The sequence below is a fragment of the Ylistrum balloti genome, unplaced genomic scaffold (genome assembly GCF_031769215.1).
Source record: "Ylistrum balloti isolate Yb309-2 unplaced genomic scaffold, AGI_CSIRO_Ybal_v1 Utg370614, whole genome shotgun sequence".
NCBI lineage: Eukaryota > Metazoa > Mollusca > Bivalvia > Pectinida > Pectinidae > Ylistrum > Ylistrum balloti.
This window is the reverse complement of record NW_026782377.1, coordinates 505,554-529,185: the sequence shown is the minus strand read 5'-3', so window position 1 is coordinate 529,185 and position 23,632 is coordinate 505,554. Positions and strand designations below refer to the sequence as shown.

Genomic DNA, 23,632 nt, shown 5'->3' with positions numbered 1-23,632 from the left:
CTACTTCCAAATTCTTATTACATTATTCATGTTCTAATATAAACATTTAAACCAAAACAAATATGATTGATTATAATTGTGACGGTATGGGCGATGGGCCAAGGGTGGCTCTGTTACTAACAGACAAGGGAACCAATGACCTGAAATATAACACTAATGTGTTAGTATGTAACATGATCGAACAGACAACATAATGATTTCTGTACTTCAGAACTAGATTATAAAGTTATTACGGAATCCAGTGATCGATGAGATGTATTTATAGCAACGTGTTGGATACCAATATTATAGAAAACAATCTAGAAAGTTTATGATGGATTGTGACAACATTTTAAAGTGGTAATAATGGAAGGGAAGATTGAAACAGATAGAACATGTAAAACATGCACATGTTGGCTGTGTATATACATGTAATTAGGTACTCGGCCTTATCAGCTTTATGAATTATTGTGGTTGCCCTGTGGCTTCCACCTTCTGCAGCCAAGGATAAAATGTGTCTGGGTTGCATGATAAATAAGACTTCAGAAATTTGATGTATAATCACTGTCTGGGACCTGGTCAGGGGTGTTGGTTCTCACTGTATATGGCCTGGTCACGGGCCTTGTGAGGTTTTCACTGTCTGGGACTCAGTCAGAGACATTGGTTTTCACTGTGTAGGGCCTGGTCAGGGGTGTTGGTTCTCACTGTGTATGGCCTGGTCACGGGCCTTGTGAGGTTTTCACTGTCTGGGACTCAGTCAGAGACATTGGTTTTCACTGTGTAGGGCCTGGTCAGGGGTGTTGGTTCTCACTGTGTACCTTGTTGTGAGGATTGTCACTGTGTAGGGCCTGGTCAGGGACCTTGTGAGGATTGTCACTGTGTAGGGCCTGGACAGGGGCCTTGTGAGGTTTTCACTGTCTGGGACTCAGTCAGAGACATTGGTTTTCACTGTGTAGGGCCTGGTCAGGGACCTTGTGAGGATTGTCACTGTGTAGGGCCTGGTCAGGGACCTTGTGAGGATTGTCACTGTGTAGGGCCTGGTCACAGGCCTTGTGAGGTTTTCACTGTCTGGGACTCAGTCAGAGACATTGGTTTTCACTGTGTAGGGCCTGGTCAGGGACCTTGTGAGGATTGTCACTGTGTAGGGCCTGGTCCCGGGCCTTGTGAGGATTGTCACTGTGTAGGGCCTGGTCAGGGACCTTGTGAGGATTGTCACTGTGTAGGGCCTGGTCCCGGGCCTTGTGAGGATTGTCACTGTGTAGGGCCTGGTCAGGGACCTTGTGAGGATTGCCACTGTGTAGGGCCTGGTCAGGGGCCTTGTGAGGATTGTCACTGTCTGGGACCTGGTCAGGGGTGTTGGTTTTCACTGTGTAGGGCCTGGTCAGGGTCTTGTGAGGTTGTCATGGTCTGGGACTCTATAAGGGGTGTTTGTTTTCATTGTGTAGGTCCTGATCAGGGACCTTCTGAGGATTGTCAATGTGTGGGGCCCAGTCAGGGGTGTTGGTTTTCACTGTGTAAGACCTTGTCAGAGGCCTTGTGAGGGTTATTACTTTGGGGACCCAGTCAGAGGTGTTAGTTTTCACTGTGAAGGACCTGGTCAGAGGCCTTGTGAGGGTAATCACTTTGGGGACCCTCAGACCAAGTCAGGGGTTGTGGTTGTCACTTTGTGGCACCTGTGTGTTGACCTCCGACTCAGTGACAACCACTATTGGTAATGATGATAATGGTGGTGCAGGCCTATTAAGGAAAAATTAGAAGGTGTTTGTAATGTTCTCTTATACAAGTGCTGGGTGTGTTTCAATTCAAACTTATAAGACATATGGTCTCTTTTTACACATTTCTGATTCCGTTTTTAAATACCTGACTTAATAGACAGGTGGGTGACATTACCTAATGTTCATAGTCTAATGAACCAACCCATGATATAAACTAAATAGTATGGTTTGTTGGGGTAGGGATTAGGATAAGGGGTTAGTAGTACACACAAGGATCTAAGTCTCTACAACTATGGCCACTGACAGCCAGTATAAAGTTAGCCTGGAGTAAAAGTAAATCAGATTATCTATTCTAAACAAACCTAATAGTTTAGGACAAGAAAGCTGGCAACATACTTGATAAAGGTGAAATAGGGGTTTAATGTACAGTCCATTGATAGTAGCCTGTTACAGGAGTGGTCAAGGTCATTATGTATGAAATCATTAGACAGTATACCATTATTATTACCATAGCATAATGACTTGATATGGTAAAAACAAAGGCATAGTTCACAGCTGTCCCCAGTAAGTCAGTACTGAGTTTGAGGGGAGAGATTGTATCATCAAAACCTGACAAATGGTACAGAATCAAAATGACAGCTCCTTGTCTTATGATGGTATCATTCTAGTGTTAATGATACATCATTTTACACAGAGACTGCTGAACAACAAGTTCTTGATAACTTGGATGATGTTTATGTTTTGTGAAATATTGGTCTTTAGGGGATCCCTACTGGTGAAAACTGAGAATTTCTAAAGGTCGTTGTAGACTGCATTTCCTTGACTGACGAGATATTAACATTGTTTCTGTAGTGATGTTATCTGCTAATGTTATAGAAGGACCTTCAATGGTATTTGTTTTTTGATGAAAAAATGTTTTGATCTCCTACATCTGGAAGAGAGCTGCCAATTAGGCGCAGAACAGAAGCAAAATTTTTGCTAATGAGGTGAAATTATATTATATGATGCTGGATGATTAAATTTAAGTGCCTTGTTCAGATCTTAGTTTATGCTATGAGTATTGCCTGTTATTAAGTCTTGTTTAGGAAAAAGGTTTAATCCTCTAATTGGCTATTTTATTTTTGCATGGTTTTACAATTAATTTCTTCTTGATATTTTCATTTCACAATCTATATCGATTTTATCAAGAAGTGATAATGTTAGAAGTTGTTGGAACTAGTTAGTTCAAGTCTCTCTGGTTTTCTGGAAGGTAAGATGATTTTTGAATGCAAAACGTTTTGTATATCAAAATCTTTGGCTTACCCTTCATATCAAAATCTCTGGCTGACCTTTGACAGCAAAAGCTGTGGCTAATACCTTTGACATCTACACTTCTGGCTTACCTTTGGTTCCAGTCACCTTTGACATCTACACTTCTGGCTTACCTTTGGTTTCAGTCACCTTTGTCATCTACACTTCTGGCTTACATTTGGTTTCAGTCACCTTTGACATCTACGCTTCTGGTTTACCTTTGGTTTCAGTCACCTTTGACATCTACACTTCTGGCTTACCTTTGGTTCCAGTCACCTTTGACATCTACACTTCTGGCTTACCTTTGGTTCCAGTCACCTTTGACATCTACGCTTCTGGTTTACCTTTGGTTTCAGTCACCTTTGACATCTACACTTCTGGCTTACCTTTGGTTCCAGTCACCTTTGACATCTACACTTCTGGCTTACCTTTGGTTTCAGTCACCTTTGACATCTACACTTCTGGCTTACCTTTGGTTTCAGTCACCTTTGACATCTACACTTCTGGCTTACCTTTGGTTTCAGTCACCTTTGACATCTACACTTCTGGCTTACCTTTGGTTTCAGTCACCTTTGACATCTACACTTCTGGCTTACCTTTGGTTCCAGTCACCTTTGACATCTACACTTCTGGCTTACCTTTGGTTTCAGTCACCTTTGACATCTACACTTCTGGCTTACCTTTGGTTCCAGTCACCTTTGACATCTACACTTCTGGCTTACCTTTGGTTTCAGTCACCTTTGACATGTACACTTCTGGCTTACCTTTGGTTCCAGTCACCTTTGACATCTACACTTCTGGCTTACCTTTGGTTCCAGTCACCTTTGACATCTACACTTCTGGTTTACCTTTGGTTCCAGTCACCTTTGACATCTACACTTCTGGCTTACCTTTGGTTCCAGTTACCTTTGATATCAACACTTCTGGCTTACCTTTGGTTCCAGTCACCTTTGACATCAACACTTCTGGTTTGTATGAATGTCAAGGCCGTTTTGTTTTGTTAAGTTCTTTTAGGACTGAATAAGAATATTTAAAAGTGGGACTGTTTTGTTATATTTTATCAGCTGTTAGATTTTGTATGAATCATACCACATACTGTGTCCTCATGGAGTCAACAAAATGTTTAGAGATGGTCAGTCATTTCTCTCTTTCCTTCTCTAGGTTATCATTCATCAACCTTGAAAGTCCTATGTAATTTATGAATGGTGTGAACAACAGCCTGCAGGTAGCTGATCAGTTTGACAGGACTGTGTTTATGAATTAAAAATTGATGTATATTTTACTCATCAGAAACACACAGTTACGTTCACATTTAAAGAATTCCTTACCAAAAATTTTTATATATTACAACATGGCACATCTTCTTCCATGTCAATACAAACCCTAACATATCAAACTTGCTGTCAGCTTACTTTTGTAAGAAGTTGATTATCTGATTCTTGGTACTTAACTATCAGTAACACCTGATTACTATATCCCTAGTGGGCCACACCTCTTAGAAGAAAAGGCAACAGACATTGAGTGTTTTATCAAGAAACACTCCAGCAAAGCACTTCAGAGAACTTTTGTCCCACTTTAAGATACCTGTGTGTTTTGACACCTTGAGTTGAATAAAGAAGTCCTGACATTGTTGATTTGAAGAAAGAAGAAGGATTTGGTCACTAATCCTTATTCATTTACCCTTAACATCAGACATATACAACTGTTATTATCACAGGTGAGGGTAGGGGTAGGGGAAGGAGTGAGGGGAACAGAGGTCACACTATTGACTGACATCAGACATATAAAACTGTTATTACACAGGTAAGGGTAGGGGTAGGGATGAGGGGAACAGAGGTCAGACTATTGACTGACAGCAGATATTTATCTTATAATCTGATTATCTGTTCTCAAGTCTAATAGATCTGTAGGGTTGGGGTATAGCTTGGTATACACATGTGGCATGTGAGCAATGTTATATCACAGGCTACTAAATTCATTATAATTAGTTGTCAGATTTCGTCCCACTTTTTTTCCTTAAATAAGTTTCTGCTTGAAGAGATTTTTATTAAAATTTACATCAAAGAGTAATTCAATACAAATTGTGAGAACAAGCCCGATCTTAAATATCATTTCAGCTTGTTTCTTTCCTTTGAGAGCGGTAACCATTTTGTATCCAGATTCCAACACTTGTTGCATTTTCTGAACAGGTGCTTATCTTATGTAAAGATCTGAAGAGATGCCATACCAATATGTCATTAATGTTTTATGTAGCTGCTGCCGAGCTGTTTCCAGATAAATAGGAAACTACAAATCATGGTTTTTGCTGAATCATTTGATTAGTGTTACTGCAGACACCGGCGGTATTAAACCCTGGGATGTTCTTGTTTTAAAAAATATTACAGATGAGAGGCTGTATATCATAAATCAAATTTCACTTGTATGAAATGAATAATAATGCTGTAATTAATAAAAAATCCATGTTATGATGTGAAAGAATAAGATACATTTTTTTTTAATATAGATCTACAACATGTACTAGTTTTCATGTCTGAAGCGATTGCCTTGCCAGTATAGTCACTCACTCGTTCTTTACTTGAGAGGAGTGTTATACAAGACCAATCAATATCCATTGCTCTGAAATCTAGACTCGATCAGACACATCATCCTTTGAGGAGGAGCCATAATTCATTCCTGTAGAATGTTACCACGTTAGAGTTTTCAAGAGGCATTTATATATTTTGAATTGAACTGTTCCTCATGTGCATCAATTTCCAATATATATTGTCCTATTTATCAAACATGTCTGTTCTTTAAAAGCAATTGAGAAGTTAAACACAGCAATCTTTATGACCAGGCTCTGTAGCTGCCTCCCTGTAGAGGATGTAAGCATTTAACTGTTTTTCCTAAAAAGGTACATATATCGTATACCTGTTTTTACATTCCCCGGGGTGACATCCTTGTAGCAATTTATCTGATCTCTGCTTTAGCTATCTTAGTCTACCAAAAGTAACCTACAAAATATTTTCTACGATGGGAATAAAGTTTTAAAAAAAAACAGTCTGTGTGAAGTACAGTAGTCCTGTAGAATTTAATTTCCAGTGGATATGTCCTGATTATTGAACTTCAGTCCCTGTCAGATTTCAGCTCCGGCAGATGTCATGATTATTGCACTTTAGTCCTGTAGAATTTTATTTCTAGTGGGTGTCATAAATATTGTACTCTAGCCCCTGTAGAATTTTATTTCTAGTGGATGTCATGATTATTGCACTAAACCCCCTGTAGAATTTTATTTCTAGTTAATCTAATGAGTATTTTACTAAACCCCCTGTAGAATTTTATTTCTAGTTAATCTAATGAGTATTGTACTAAACCCCCTGTAGAATTTTATTTCTAGTTAATCTAATGAGTATTGTACTAAACCCCCTGTAGAATTTTATTTCTAGTTAATCTAATGAGTATTGTACTAAACCCCCTGTAGAATTTTATTTCTAGTTAATCTAATGAGTATTGTACTAAACCCCCTGTAGAATTTTATTTAGAGTGGATGTCATGATTATTGCACTAAACCCCCTGTAGAATTTTATTTCTAGTTAATCTAATGATAATTGCACTAAACCCCCTGTAGAATTTTATTTCTAGTTAATCTAATGAGTATTGTACTAAACCCCCTGTAGAATTTTATTTCTAGTTAATCTAATGAGTATTGTACTAAACCCCCTGTAGAATTTTATTTAGAGTGGATGTCATGATTATTGCACTAAACCCCCTGTAGAATTTTATTTCTAGTTAATCTAATGATTATTGCACTAAACCCCCTGTAGAATTTTATTTCTAGTTAATCTAATGAGTATTGTACTAAACCCCCTGTAGAATTTTATTTCTAGTTAATCTAATGAGTATTGTACTAAACCCCCTGTAGAATTTTATTTAGAGTGGATGTCATGATTATTGCACTAAACCCCCTGTAGAATTTTATTTCTAGTTAATCTAATGATAATTGCACTAAACCCCCTGTAGAATTTTATTTCTAGTTAATCTAATGAGTATTGTACTAAACCCCTGTAGAATTTTATTTCTAGTGGATGTCATGATTATTGCACTAAACCCCCTGTAGAATTTTATTTCTAGTTAATCTAATGAGTATTGTACTATGTAGAATTTTATTGCACTTAATTTTATTTCTAGTTAATCTAATGAGTATTGTACTAAACCCCCTGTAGAATTTTATTTCTAGTTAATCTAATGAGTATTGTACTAAACCCCTATAGAATTTTATTTAGAGTGGATGTCATGATTATTGCACTAAACCCCCTGTAGAATTTTATTTCTAGTTAATCTAATGATAATTGCACTAAACCCCCTGTAGAATTTTATTTCTAGTTAATCTAATGATTATTGCACTAAACCCCCTGTAGAATTTTATTTCTAGTTAATCTAATGAGTATTGTACTAAACTCCCTGTAGAATTTTATTTCTAGTTAATCTAATGATTATTGCACTAAACTCCCTGTAGAATTTTATTTCTAGTTAATCTAATGAGTATTGTACTAAAACCCCTGTAGAATTTTATTTAGAGTGGATGTCATGATTATTGCACTAAACCCCCTGTAGAATTTTATTTCTAGTTAATCTAATGATTATTGCACTAAACCCCCTGTAGAATTTTATTTCTAGTTAATCTAATGAGTATTGTACTAAACCCCTTGTAGAATTTTATTTCTAGTTAATCTAATGAGTATTGTACTAAACCCCTTGTAGAATTTTATTTCTAGTTAATCTAATGAGTATTGTACTAAACCCCTTGTAGAATTTTATTTCTAGTGGATGTCATGATTATTGCACTAAACCCCCTGTAGAATTTTATTTCTAGTTAATCTAATGAGTATTGTACTAAACCCCCTGTAGAATTTTATTTCTAGTGGATGTCATGATTATTGCACTAAACCCCCTGTAGAATTTTATTTCTAGTTAATCTAATGAGTATTGTACTAAACCCCCTGTAGAATTTTATTTCTAGTGGATGTCATGATTATTGCACTAAACCCCCTGTAGAATTTTATTTCTAGTTAATTTAATGAGTATTGCACTAAACCCCCTGTAGAATTTTATTTCTAGTTAATCTAATGAGTATTGCACTAAACCCCCTGTAGAATTTTATTTCTAGTTAATCTAATGAGTATTGCACTAAACCCCCTGTAGAATTTTATTTCTAGTGGATGTCATGATTATTGCACTAAACCCCCTGTAGAATTTTATTCCTAGTTAATCTAATGACTATTGTACTAAAGCCCCTTTAAGATTTTATGTTATGTTATAATCAATCTTCAGTGCTTTTTTCAGTATTTTCAGAACATTGTTAGTTTTAAATGGTCTATTAAAGAGTATGTACATGTAAGAAATGTTAACAGAGTAACTTCCCCTGTACCCAGTCGCATTAATCTTCACTAACGAGTCTCAGTCCCCTTGTGTTCAATGATGATTCCAGGAAAGAAATGAAATAAGTCAAGAGAAATTTGTCTGCAACCTAGCCATTTATTATGATGGGAAGACCTCAGTGGTATGGTTTTAACATTAACAAGAAAGATATAAATTGTTTAGAGTTTTTCTCACTAAGGCAGCCTGAGCAATTTCGTCATGCGATATAGTTGTCTTACATAGTGTCAGGTTAATTGACAAAACGGAATACAAGGACACCCTCAGTGAGGAAGGACTGGGAAACCTGGACACACACATATATATATAACAAAGTTATGAGACAACAATGATCCCTGTCACTATAAGCCAACACTGTCAGAAACTTTAGGATGAAGGCTGTTAATTTCTTACTTCTCTTTACTGACATAGCTGTAGTCTGGTGCTGACAGTTAGTATAATGAGGCTGGAACACCAGGACCTCACTTCAACCATTTGTCCTGCTGTAGTCACAAAAGTACATCTGATACCATCCTTTAATATTTCTTCATGAGAAATATCTGTCCTGGTAAATGACAAGTTTGAACTCCTTATTTTACATATATGGTATGGAACATGAAGTACTTTGTCATTTGTTTGCAACCCACAGTCTAGCAAAACAAGAAACAAAATGATAAAGGCATTTTTTTAAACTTTGAATATGTCCAATATCAGCTTTTAATTTCATTTGAAAACTTTGTAAGTCTATAATATAACATTAACATATGTGAGGAAATGTTTGTCTTTGAGAGTCAATGAAACGAGTGTAAAGAAATGACTGTTTGATCCAAATGCTTTTATAACTGGTCAAATTACCAAATCTATTTGTAGACTACTTTGTAGTATTTGTTGAAGGTCTGAATTGACGGACAGGGCTACAAGTGAATGGAAGCTAGTTGGTCCAATTAAAGACTGGTTATTTAAAAATTGTTTGACCATTGAGCTGACAGTATTTATGGCTATAGACATTTCTCACCCTCTGTCCTTCAAGCTTTTGATTGTGATATGGTGGTCCAGATTCATTGATTGTGATATGGTGGTGACTGGTTGATGGACTGATAAAGATTCTCAGCTCTTTCATTCAACCGTTTGATGTTTCTATGCCTAACACTTCGTAAAACTACTGAGATGGAACAGATTGTCTGACTGGACATAAGGAGCATGGTCACTGACACCTGACCTAGCCCCTTAAGGGTCATTTATCACTCCATTAACTTTTATAGATATGTTTTACAACTATCTTACATCTTTTACACTTTTGTGAAACAACTATTGTGATGTATCAGTAGTTCAAAGAAAGGACAATAAATGATCAAGGAGATTGACAAGATAGAAAGAGAGATAGGACAGAGGAACCTCACCCAGACTGAAAGTGATTGTCATAGAATCTCTACCAGACTGAAAGTCATTGTCATAGAATCTGTTCTACACTGAAAGTCATTGTCACAGAATCTCTACCAGACTGAAAGTCATTGTCACAGAATCTGTTCTACACTGAAAGTCATTGTCACAGAATCTCTACCAGACTGAAATTCATTGTCATAGAATCTGTTCTACACTGAAAGTCAATGTCACAGAATCTCTACCAGACTGAAAGTCATTGTCACATAATCTCTACTAGACTGTAAGTCAATGTCACGGAATCTCTACCAGACTGAAAGTCATTGTCACAGAATCTCTACTAGACTGAAAGTCATTGTCACAGAATCTCTACTATACTGAAAGTCATTGTCACAGAATCACTACTATACTGAAAGTCATTGTCACAGAATCTCTACCAGACTGAAAGTCATTGTCACAGAATCTCTACTAGACTGAAAGTCATTGTCACAGAATCTCTACTAGACTGAAAGTGATTGTCATAGAATCTCTACTATACTGAAAGTCATTGTCACAGAATCTCTACCAGACTGAAAGTCAATGTCACAGAATCTCTACCAGACTGAAAGTCAATGTCATAGAATCTCTACCAGACTGAAAGTCAATGTCATAGAATCTCTACCAGACTGAAAGTGATTGTCATAGAATCTCTACTATACTGAAAGTCATTGTCACAGAATCTCTACTATACTGAAAGTCATTGTCACAGAATCACTACTATACTGAAAGTCATTGTCACAGAATCTCTACCAGACTGAAAGTCATTGTCACAGAATCTCTACTAGACTGAAAGTCATTGTCACAGAATCTCTACTAGACTGAAAGTGATTGTCATAGAATCTCTACTATACTGAAAGTCATTGTCACAGAATCTCTACCAGACTGAAAGTCATAATCACAGAATCTCTGCTATACTGTAAGTCATTGTCACAGAATCTCTACTAGACTGAAAGTCACTCTCTACTATACTGAAAGTCATTGTCACATAATCTCTACTATACTGAAAGTCATTGTCTCAGAATCTCTACTAGACTGAAAGTCATTGTCACAGATTCTCTACTAGACTGAAAGTCATTGTCACAGAATCTCTACTATACTGAAAGTCATTGTCATAGAATCTCTACCAGACTGAAAGGTCATTGTCATAGAATCTGACTGAAAGTCATTGTCACAGAATCTCTACTATACTGAAAGTCATTGTCACATAATCTCTACTAGACTGAAAGTTATTGTCATATAATCTCTACTAGACTGTAAGTCAATGTCACAGAATCTCTACCAGACTGTAAGTCATTGTCATAGAATCTCTACTAGACTGAAAGTCATTGTCACATAATCTCTACTATACTGAAAGTCATTGTCTCAGAATCTCTACTAGACATTGTCACATAATCTCTACTATACTGAAAGTCATTGTCTCAGAATCTCTACTAGACTGTAAGTCATTGTCATAGAATCTCTACTAGACTGTAAGTCAGTGTCACAGAATCTCTACTAGACTGTAAGTCATTGTCACAGAATCTCTACTAGACTGAAAGTCATTGTCTCAGAATCTCTACCAGACTGAAAGTCATTGTCACATAATCTCTACTAGACTGTAAGTCAATGTCACGGAATCTCTACCAGACTGAAAGTCAATGTCACAGAATCTCTACCAGACTGAAAGTCAATGTCATAGAATCTTACCCTGGTTGTTAGAAAAGATAGACTGATAGTCTCACCTTTACTCAAGAGAATCTCCCTCTGTGAGACAATGTAGACTCAGAGAATCTCACTTTGGCTGAGTGAAGTATTAAGAGATGTTAAAATCAGGCCAAATTGACTGAGAAAATCACAAACTTTCATATTCGTTCAACTTAGTGATCACAAAAGAAAAAACAGTTATTCGACAAGTTTGAAGTCCATATCATCATATGGTCATATATAACATTGTCAATATATAGCTTTTTGAAATAAAATGTGACTTAAACCACAGTTTATTTGTATTCAGAGAAAGCATTCATAAATATTGAGAAGAAGCACAGATGTACCCCTAGATTGTAATTTAATTAAATCATGGAACAACTCACAACTAATAGCATCTAATTGGTGATAAGGAAGTGCTGGCTTTAGAACTTTGTTCAAACAGTTACCATAGCGATCAAATTAACAGATGTCATCTGGAGACCCTGCAGTGACCTCAGGGTTCAGATGTAGTCAATACACTGAGGTCATGGGAAACTGAGGCAGGAAGAATGATCACATCTTAATAACTTTACTGGTTACATCACTTCATGTCTTCCAGCATCTGCATAACCAACAGGGTTCATTTTAAAGGAGGAAAAAGGTTGATTTTTTTGTAAACTGATAGATATTGAATTGGCTGTCTGCCAAATTGTGCCAGTATTCAGGTAAAGCAGATATTTGGTATAGGGATTTGTGCCAATGGTAGGGATTGGATGTTTCCTGATGGAGGTACAAGGTTATGACATGTGTAACATTCTACTGATGGAAATTGCTGTAATTTTTGCCATTTGTATTTCATTAAAGCAATTTTATAAACTGTTTATGTTGCCATGAAGATTATAATTGAGGAAATTATACATAGATTGTGCTTCCCAAAAACTTAGAGAATGGTAATGTTTCTTTTAGTGTATCTGATAATTGCTGAGAACCAAATGTTTGCTAATCATTGTTTCTGAATAGCTTTCACTTTGAACATTTTATGGACTTATGTTGAACAAAACTGTACATCTATGTTTATAGTGACGACGTTAGATTTCCCAGAAGAACATTCACTCTGTATGGTTCCAGGTTGATTATTACATCTAGGCAGTTATTCTGGGAGATACAAAAACAGAATGTTCACAATAACAAAACATAATAACCTCAATTGTTTTTTTTCTGGATCTATGGGAATAGAAAGGTGATTTCTCTCGAGAAATTTCTCTTGGATTAATAATTATAAACCATCTACATTCTCTCAATGTCCAGCAGCAGTCTGCCCAGACAAAGATGACATACCATTAGGTTACCAACGATATGAAGTTTGACATCTTGAAATTCTTCATTTGGAAAAATAATTCAGTCTGTGGTTATGGGAACATTTCTGTAAGAGTACACCATGTTATTATCAAAGCAAAATATATCTACATAGAAATATAGAATATTAATATGTAGGCATGCTAGTTAAGAGCAGGATACGTACACTAATTTATTGAAGGATGTAAACACTAATTTATTGAAGGATATATACACTAATTTATTGAACGATATATACACTAATTTATTGAAGGATGTAAACACTAATTTAGGGAAGGTTATATACACTAATTTATTGAACGATATATACACTAATTTATTGAAGGATATATACACTAATTTATTGAACGATATATACACTAATTTATTGAAGGATGTAAACACTAATTTAGGGAAGGTTATATACACTAATTTATTGAAGGATATATACACTAATTTATTGAAGGATATATACACTAATTTATTGAAGGATGTAAACACTAATTTAGAGAACGATATATACACTAATTTAGAGAACGATATATACACTAATTTAGAGAACGATATATACACTAATTTAGAGAAGGATATATACACTAATTTAGAGAAGGATATATACACTAATTTATTGAAGGATATATACACTAATTTATTGAAGGATATATACACTAATTTATTGAAGGATATATACACTAATTCATTGAACGATATATACACTAATTTAGAGAAGGATATATACACTAATTTAGAGAATGATATATACACTAATTTATTGAAGGATATATACACTAATTTATTGAAGGATATATACACTAATTCATTGAAGGATATATACACTAATTTAGAGTACGATATATACACTAATTTAGAGAATGATATATACACTAATATAGAGAACGATATATACACTAATTTAGAGAACGATATATACACTAATTAACATCGTTCAGTATATCTATACGCCGACAGTGCCTTTTCTCCAGGGAAGCCATGACTACTTTAATTTCCTTAAGCTTTTTGTTAACATTTTAATCAGGCTGACATGAAACAAGTTCATCAAAGTTATAGCCAGGCATGTAGTTCTATGATGTCATTACAACATTGAGGTACCAACTTATTAGTCTATGTAATTTAACTATTGATACCCCAATGGGGAATCCTATGTATGCTTGTTGTTGGTAGGTCCACCTGATCAAAGTATTTGAGTTTTCTCAAAGGACTTTCATGTTATTTTTATCTAAATAATCTAACATCAATGATGGACAAAAATGGTGTTTACCAGTATGGTAGCACTGTTAAGGAGACAATAGGGATGTCAGTGCTTATTCTTGAAATATTAAATAATATTTCATGTATTAGGGTGGTCCGGTGGCGCAGTGTTAACGCACTCGCCTTTCACCAAGCCGACCGGGGTGACTACTTTAATTTCCTTAACGGACATTTTAAAGGTAAGGGGCCAAGTTCCAAAGTTATAGCCACGTGGGTTTTCCCCGATGTCATTACAACATTGAGGTACCGAATTATTAGTCTATGTAATTTAACTATTGACCCCTCGCGCGCTTACATCCGGGCCAACAAGAGTGATTAGTATTTTTAAGTTGACATAACTTGTTTCGCAATTGTTGTAAAATAAATAAAGTTTATATATATATATATATTTCATGTGAACTGCCATTCATTTTACCATTATGGTAAAATGATTTCCCTGATGGTCTCAGAATTCGCCTCAACAACCTTGGATATTTTGTCTAACCATATTTTACCTTGGATAAAAAATTGACCTTTAAGGACCTTGTATATCAAATTTTCCTCAACTTGCTTTAAGGTGACCCTACATATTTGTTTATTCAAATGATTTATAAAAGAAGGCAAATGACATAAAATGTTTTAGTATTCCAATAAACTTACAATACTTTGTCATTTTAATAACCTTGGATTACCTTTTTTGTATTTTCAGGATTGGAAGTGGGATCAACAAAGACAGGTGGTTCATCAGGCGGGAGTAGCCATGGCAGCAGTAGTAGTGGTCGTCATAGTGACATCATCAACCAACTTGGTGAAGGCTCTGATATCAAACAGTTTATGTCACCAGAGGTAAGGATAAAAGAATTGATAACATCAGACAAGAGGCAAAACCTTGATGCCAAGATCTCTAGTCACATACTTATCAAGAGGTCAGAATTACATGGATATTTTAAAATTATTGTTTTTCCCTTCAAGACTTTTCAATATTTTATGTAAATTGTTATGATTTTAGTTCCTAGATGATGATGGTGCTGAAAGTGATGACAGCATTCACACAATGACAGAAGCAGAGTCTCGCATATCTCACAAAAAGTTTGGTGCTATAAGAAAGGCAGGGTAAGTCAACTTGTTGACATGTTTGGGAATGCTTAAGAAGTCTATATAGGCAATTAAGTGTAATAAGAAAAACAGCAGTATAGCATGTCATTGGTTTGACTAAACATGGTTCATTATTAGTATATGGAATTGTGACTTGCCACACTGCCTGTCTGGCCTTCTTTCTGTAATCCTCAAAAGGAGTTAACACATATCGTTTTAACATGAGTCTGTAAACTGCATGTTTATTTTTATAAATGTTGAAAATGGATGTTAAAATGTTTGATGAAAATATATTCTCAATAATAGTGCACAATATTTCACTTTTACTGTGTTTAATTTTTTTCTTTATATTATATGTGTAACAGTACTGAGAGCATGTATGTTTTGTATATATAGACTCATGCTAATGGTAGGATATAGAAGAAACCATAGATAATCCTAGGAAAACAAGATGTGACAAAGAACATAGGGTAGATAACTCTAGGAACATTTAGCGTTAATTATTGATGAGAACAAGAAGATGGGGACTCAGGGTAGATAACTCTAGGAACATTTAGTGTTAATTATTGATGAGAACAAGAAGATGGGGACTCAGGGTAGATAACTCTAGGAACATTTGAGCTTGCTGGTAAGATTAGTAGAAATATGGCAGAAAAACATAGGAATATCATTATATGTTAGGAAATCTGGATGGATAACCAAAGAGGTTCATTTGGAATTAGAAAGAAAAACATAACAGCTAGAAGTGATTAGTTACCAATTAGTGAGCTTAGTAACAAATATCTAGAGAATCTGACAAATGTTGGAATTTTATAGTGTTACCATGATAACAAAATAACTTGAGAATCTGACAAACCTAGGAAATTCATGACTGTTTACCCTTGGATAACATAAATATATAGAATGTTATAATTACCATGGTAACAAAATAACTTGAGAATCTGACAAACCTAGGAAATTCATAACTGTTTACCATTGGATGTCATAAATATATAGAATGTTATAATTACCATGGTAACAAAATAAGCTTAGTTACTTTGAGTTTTGTTGTATCCATGGTAGCAAATATTATTATGCATAAAAATTCGTACTCGTGTTCTTCTTTCACATTCTATCTAAGTCGTTGTGACTCATTTTTTTCTGTCAAAAAATAGCAGAATATCAGAATACTATCTAAATGCACTACATGTAATGATAAGTATGTGGAATATCACATATTGATTACTACTTTCTAGAAGAACTTATTTAGTCTTCATAAAAATATCATGTACATTTGATATATTAATGTACTTGAATTAATGATAAATTCTTTGAAAGATGTAGTTTCTTAAGCTACTTTATGAAAATGTGGACTACTTAACAGACTTTTAAGTACTTTATTAGATGTCTGTGAAATTAAACATAAGTGTGTGTATTTAATATTTTGTAAATGTCTATCACCAACAGGTGGCTGGTGGTGAAAAACTGGCTAATCCAGAGAAAGAGGAAGTTAGATCTGGCACCAAAGAGGAAGTGGAAACGTTACTGGGTGTGTCTTAAGGGCACTGTGTTACTCTTCTTTGATTGTGATGAGGAAACTCTGATCGATGAAAACACCATCCCAAGACATATTCTAGGTACAGTGCTACAGAGTCAATTAACAATTTTAGTCTAAACAAAAACAAAAGTCAACACTCATTAAATACATGTAAATATAACCATGGAAACAATATTCTACATATGATGTATTTCTGGTGATTTGAGTGTGGTTTATCAATAGCTCATTCATCACAAGTAGTTTTATTGGTGTTAAATAAAATACACTGTAAAAACAAGAGAAATTTATTTCCTTTAGTGAAATGAATTGTAAATTTCAGTCAAGTGATCAGTGTGAAAGTGATTTATCAATGGGAGAAAAAAACTCTTGTCTTTAAAGTACATATAGTATAAAAATTCAAAATTCATGGATTGTGCAATAGATTTGAACAGGAATGAAAAAAATACCTTGAAATATGGAAAGACATAACGAGAAAAGAAATCCAATGAAACAGATGTCATCGTGAAATGTGGTAAATGTACTTTAGGTGATTTGCAGTTCAAACTTCAGCAATCAATATCCCTCTCATACAGTACATGGCAGTACACTGAGGAAAAAATATGATTTTTGATATAAAAAGACTAAAAATTGGAGTGAAGTAAAAAGATAGGTTCTAAAAATAGAACTGAATTAGAAACGTTCCACAACCGTAATACAATGTACTGTACTAACATAACACTGACTGTCAAGAAGAATGCTTTAGTTACAACAAAGACAGTAACTATGTGAAAACTCTTCAAGTAACTAATCTAATACATGCACACTTTTTTTTCAGTCATTGAAGGGGGGATAACCCAGGCAGTCCCAGAGCATCCAAAGAGAGACAACATTTTCTCCCTTAGTACAGCATTTGGGGATGCCTACCTGTTCCAGGTAAGATAATCAGATATCTTGAAATTTCTTTATAAACAGGAAGTAACACTAAAAGTTTCAATCAGAAATATAGATAATTACTATCAAGGTACAAGCAGGATCTGCATCCTGGGTTTGATAGGTCATCAGGTTATAGGTCAAATTCTAGAACAACCGCCATGCTTGTTTACGATAAAAATGGCTTTGTGTAACTTACAAGAAGAAATAATATGGGACTACAAGAATTTGGTCAGCTTGCAAGGGCCTTCGTCAGTATTCAACAGTACAGACACTGAAGGAGAGATTGTTTAGTAAAGCGAAACATAACATCAAGCCCTATATCTGTGCGTAGACAATCTGTAAAGGCTCCCAAGCCAAACTAGTTTGATATTTGCTATTTTAGGTTTTTTGAAAATACATCCATAATATAAAAGATTATCTGTGTATATTATATTAAAATTTATTAAATGTTTCACTGACAATTTTTATCAATTATTCTCCGTTGTCTGTTATATACAAACTTCGGTCAACATAACGTTTACCACTTCATAAGAACTTCCTTCCATTATCTGTTACCAGTATATTAAACATCAACCATTGTGGTATCCATATCGTAAGAAAAGGTGTGGCTTATATTCAGGTGTGGCTTATTTGTGGATCAAATTGAAAATTTCGCTAAAAACTGGCCCAGCAGCTTATATACCTGTGCAGCTTATAACCCAGAAAATGCAGTAGACACTTATGTTTAATGTCAGCACCTCTCTGTTTTCCCCAGGCTCTATCACCAACTGAAGTAGACAGCTGGATCTGCGCTGTGCATTCTGCATGTGCATCTGCATTTGCTAGACAGCATGGAAAGGACAACACTCTGCGTCTGATGAAAAGCGAGCTACACAAACTGGAGACTAACATTGATGTGGTGAGCATAAACAGTAGATAATACCATGTCTAGACTCATCCTCCTTTCCTACCCTCAACAAGGCTCATCCACCTTCCTTATTCTCAACAGGGCTCATCCACCTTCCTTAAACTCAACAAGGCTCATCCACATTCCTTATTCTCAACAAGGCTCATCCACCTTCCTTAAACTCAATAAAGCTCATTCACCTTCCTTAAACTCAACAAGGCTCATCCACCTTCCTTAAACTCAACAAGGCTCATCCACCTTCCTTAAACTCAACAAGGCTCATCCACCTTCTTTAAACTCAACAAGGCTCATCCACCTTCCTTAAACTCAACAACACTCATCCACCTTCCTTTAACTCAACAAGGCTCATCCACCTTCCTTAAACTCAACAAGACTCGTTCACCTTCCTTAAACTCAACAAGACTCATTCACCTTCCTTAAACTCAACAAGCCTCATTCACCTTCCTTAAACTCAACAAGACTCATTCACCTTCCTTAAACTCAACAAGGCTCATCCACCTTCCTTAAACTCAACAAGGCTCATCCATCTTCCTTAAACTCAACAAGGCTCATCCACCATCCTTAAGCTCAACAAGACTCATTCACCTTCCTTAAACTCAACAAGACTCATTCACCTTCCTTAAACTCAACAGGGCTCATCCACCTTCCTTAAACTCAACAAGGCTCATACACTTCCTTACTCTCACAGGGCCTATTCACCTTCCTTACTATCAAAAGGGCTCATTTACCTTCCTTACTCTCAAATGGCCTGTTCACCTTCCTTACTATCAATAAGGCTCATTCACCTGCCTTACTATCAATAAGGCTCATTCACCTTCCTTAAACTCAATAAGGCTCATTCACCTTCCTTAAACTCAACAGGGCTTATTCACCTTCCTTACTATCAAAAGGGCTCATTTACCTTCCTTACTCTCAAATGGCCTGTTCACCTTCCTTACTATCAATAAGGCTCATTCACCTTCCTTAAACTCAATAAGGCTCATTCACCTTCCTTAAACTCAACAAGGCTCATCCACCTTCCTTAAACTCAACAAGGCTCATACACTTCCTTACTCTCACAGGGCTTATTCACCTTCCTTACTATCAAAAGGGCTCATTTACCTTCCTTACTCTCAAATGGCCTGTTCACCTTCCTTACTATCAATAAGGCTCATTCACCTGCCTTACTATCAATAAGGCTCATCCCCACTCCTTGTTCTCAACAGAACTTATCCACCTTTCTTAATCTCAGCAGGGTTCATCTTTCTTCCTTAGTCTCAACACTTCTCATCCAGTTTAGTCTCAATAGGTCTTACGGGTCAACAGCTCAACTCCATATGAATGGATTTTGGATCTTCAATAAATTTTAACTGAAAATGCAAAATAAGCTCACTCAGAATACAACTTGGATGATGGAATGAATAGATTATGTAATGTATTGGTTTATGAGTTGCAATTTCAAATTGGTGAAGATTTGAACATTTATTGGTATTACCTGGTACCAGTTTATGGAAGATTTCTAGAGCAGCAATCTAGCTGTACTGAAACTGTTATTGTTACACACCCTCGAGGTTATCCTACCCAATATTACATAAACCATTCATTTGACAGGATGTTAAGATGAAAAAAATGGCAGAACTGCAGCTCACTGTTGTCAAAGATCCACGAAGTCGTCAGGCCATTATTAAACAGATTGGCCAATGGGAAGAAAACTTGGAGAAGCTATTTATAGAACAGTATCGCCTGCGTTGTTACATTTCTTCGCTACAAGGAACAGAACTACCAAATCCTAAGGTGAGCAAGTCTATAGAAATAGCAAACATTTATTTCTTGTGTTTCTCACTTCTTCAAGAAACTGTCAGATTATTTGAAGTCTCGAAAATGTCTTCCGTTCTGAAAATATAACAAACAAATTAAAATGTTAATATGTTTAAATTACAACATCTTGTAATGTTACTTAAACTTTAAATTTTTATCAATAGTTATTTTAATCATTTATTAAGGACACAAAATAAAATTTGCTTCAACTTTACATCAGAGGGAATAGCTGAAACCTTCAGCAAAAAGTACAAAAACAATTGATTGTACCTGATTTTGGTATGGGACGGCTATAAGTTTTAATACAGTCTATGGTCCCAGAGTTAGGTAAATCATAAATGTGAGATATTATTTTCAAACATTTGTGCAATGATCATCATCAACATCATTAACCTGATATCAGTTTTGGAACAGGAAAGTACACATATAGGTAACTATATCAATGTTTACAACCACACATAGACATCATCTGTATAATGTAATACAAAAACCCATACGGTTTTACATTGTAACTATATCAATGTTTACAACCACACATGGACATCGTCTGTATAATGTAATACAAAAACCCATACGGTTTTACATTGTAACTATATCAATGTTTACAACCACACATGGACATCGTCTGTATAATGTAATACAAAAACCCATACGGTTTTACATTCAACATCACTTAATTTCTCCATTTATTGCTTAAGGTTGCTTGCTAATTAAGAAAAATTACTTAATGAATTCCTCAGAGAAAACTCAATAAACCCACATTTCCTGAAACATTAAGACTGCTTTGCTCCATTAACAGATCCTGGAAGTCAACCATTCACAACATTTTGTCCAGATTTAGAATTCTTTTAAAGCTTTTCTCTTCCATCATTCACTTGGTGTAATTGATTTGTTCTCCAAGCCACGGCTATCATTTTTAACTGCAGTTTTCTTGTAAATTCATGATTCGAATTTGGTGTTAAATGTCGTACACAATATGCTGCTACAAAATCAATCTGCCTTATCATCTAATATAAATTATGAAACCATATCTACTTTTGCAAAAGAAAGGGCAGTTAACCAGGTAAAATGTATTCAGTTCTACTTAATCTTTTTTCTCATTTTGATATTTCTTTTAATATCATATATGTTTATTGTCATAGCTCTGTTTATATCATGTATCAATGATATAATAATTGTCAGTTTTGTTCATACTGTGTCAAACTTTGTGTGTTTTATGTTGTATAATTCCATTGACATATTACTATGATATATTCATCAGTAGATCAATTATCTACTTATATTCCTAACATATAAAAATAACTTTAGGGTTCTCCCTAGTACACTACTTACATATAAAAATAACTTTAGGGTTCTCCCTAGTACACTACTTACATATAACTTTAGGGTTCTCCCTAGTACACTACTTACATATAACTTTAGGGTTCTCCCTAGTACACTACTTACATATAAAAATAACTTTAGGGTTCTCCCTAGTACACTACTTACATATAACTTTAGGGTTCTCCCTAGTACACTACTTACATATAAAAATAACTTTAGGGTTCTCCCTAGTACACTACTTACATATAAAAATAACTTTACGGTTCTCCCTAGTACACTACTTACATATAAAAATAACTTTAGGGTTCTCCCTAGTACACTACTTACTTATAAAAACAACTTTAGGGTTCTCCCTAGTACACTACTTACATATAAAAATAACTTTAGGGTTCTCCCTAGTACACTACTTACATATAACTTTAGGGTTCTCCCTAGTACACTACTTACATATAAAAATAACTTTAGGGTTCTCCCTAGTACACTACTTACATATAAAAATAACTTTAGGGTTCTCCCTAGTACACTACTTACATATAAAAATAACTTTAGGGTTCTCCCTAGTACACTACTTACATATAAAAATAACTTTAGGGTTCTCCCTAGTACACTACTTACATATAACTTTAGGGTTCTCCTTAGTACACTACTTACATATAAAAATAACTTTAGGGTTCTCCCTAGTACACTACTTACATATAAAAATAACTTTAGGGTTCTCCCTAGTACACTACTTACATATAACTTTAGGGTTCTCCCTAGTACACTACTTACATATAACTTTAGGGTTCTCCCTAGTACACTACTTACATATAACTTTAGGGTTCTCCCTAGTACACTACTTACATATAAAAATAACTTTAGGGTTCTCCCTAGTACACTACTTACATTACATATAAAAATAACTTTAGGGTTCTCCCTAGTACACTACTTACATATAAAAATAACTTTAGGGTTCTCCCTAGTACACTACTTACATATAAAAATAACTTTACGGTTCTCCCTAGTACACTACTTACATATAAAAATAACTTTAGGGTTCTCCCTAGTACACTACTTACATATAAAAATAACTTTAGGGTTCTCCCTAGTACACTACTTACATATAAAAATAACTTTAGGGTTCTCCCTAGTACACTACTTACATATAAAAATAACTTTAGGGTTCTCCCTAGTACACTACTTACATATAAAAATAACTTTAGGGTTCTCCCTAGTACACTACTTACATATAAAAATAACTTTAGGGTTCTCCCTAGTATACTACTTACATATAAAAATAACTTTAGGGTTCTCCCTAGTACACTACTTACATATAACTTTAGGGTTCTCCCTAGTATACTACTTACATATAAAAATAACTTTAGGGTTCTCCCTAGTACACTACTTACATATAAAAATAACTTTAGGGTTCTCCTTAGTATACTACTTACATATAAAAATAACTTTAGGGTTCTCCCTAGTATACTACTTACATATAAAAATAACTTTAGGGTTCTCCTTAGTACACTACTTACATATAAAAATAACTTTAGGGTTCTCCCTAGTACACTACTTACATATAAAAATAACTTTAGGGTTCTCCCTAGTACACTACTTACATATAACTTTAGGGTTCTCCTTAGTACACTACTTACATATAACTTTAGGGTTCTCCCTAGTACACTACTTACATATAACTTTAGGGTTCTCCCTAGTACACTACTTACATATAAAAATAACTTTAGGGTTCTCCCTAGTACACTACTTACATATAAAAATAACTTTAGGGTTCTCCCTAGTACACTACTTACATATAAAAATAACTTTAGGGTTCTCCCTAGTACACTACTTACATATAAAAATAACTTTAGGGTTCTCCCTAGTACACTACTTACATATAAAAATAACTTTAGGGTTCTCCCTAGTACACTACTTACATATAACTTTAGGGTTCTCCCTAGTACACTACTTACATATAACTTTAGGGTTCTCCCTAGTATACTACTTACATATAAAAATAACTTTAGGGTTCTCCCT

At 35.0% G+C, this 23,632-nt stretch overlaps 1 protein-coding gene across 1 annotated transcript in view; it reads left to right on the top strand.

Moving 5' to 3' along the window:
- The window catches only part of LOC132557024 (protein still life, isoform SIF type 1-like), a 130,166-nt gene that overhangs the window by 67,794 nt on the left and 38,740 nt on the right, over window positions 1–23,632 (top strand). The window contains exons 7-12 of the mRNA XM_060221487.1: window positions 14,755–14,891; window positions 15,055–15,158; window positions 16,587–16,756; window positions 17,492–17,589; window positions 18,344–18,487; window positions 20,087–20,269. Coding sequence (XP_060077470.1) covers window positions 14,755–14,891; window positions 15,055–15,158; window positions 16,587–16,756; window positions 17,492–17,589; window positions 18,344–18,487; window positions 20,087–20,269 — 836 coding nt within the window. The remainder of the gene's footprint in view (window positions 1–14,754; window positions 14,892–15,054; window positions 15,159–16,586; window positions 16,757–17,491; window positions 17,590–18,343; window positions 18,488–20,086; window positions 20,270–23,632) is intronic.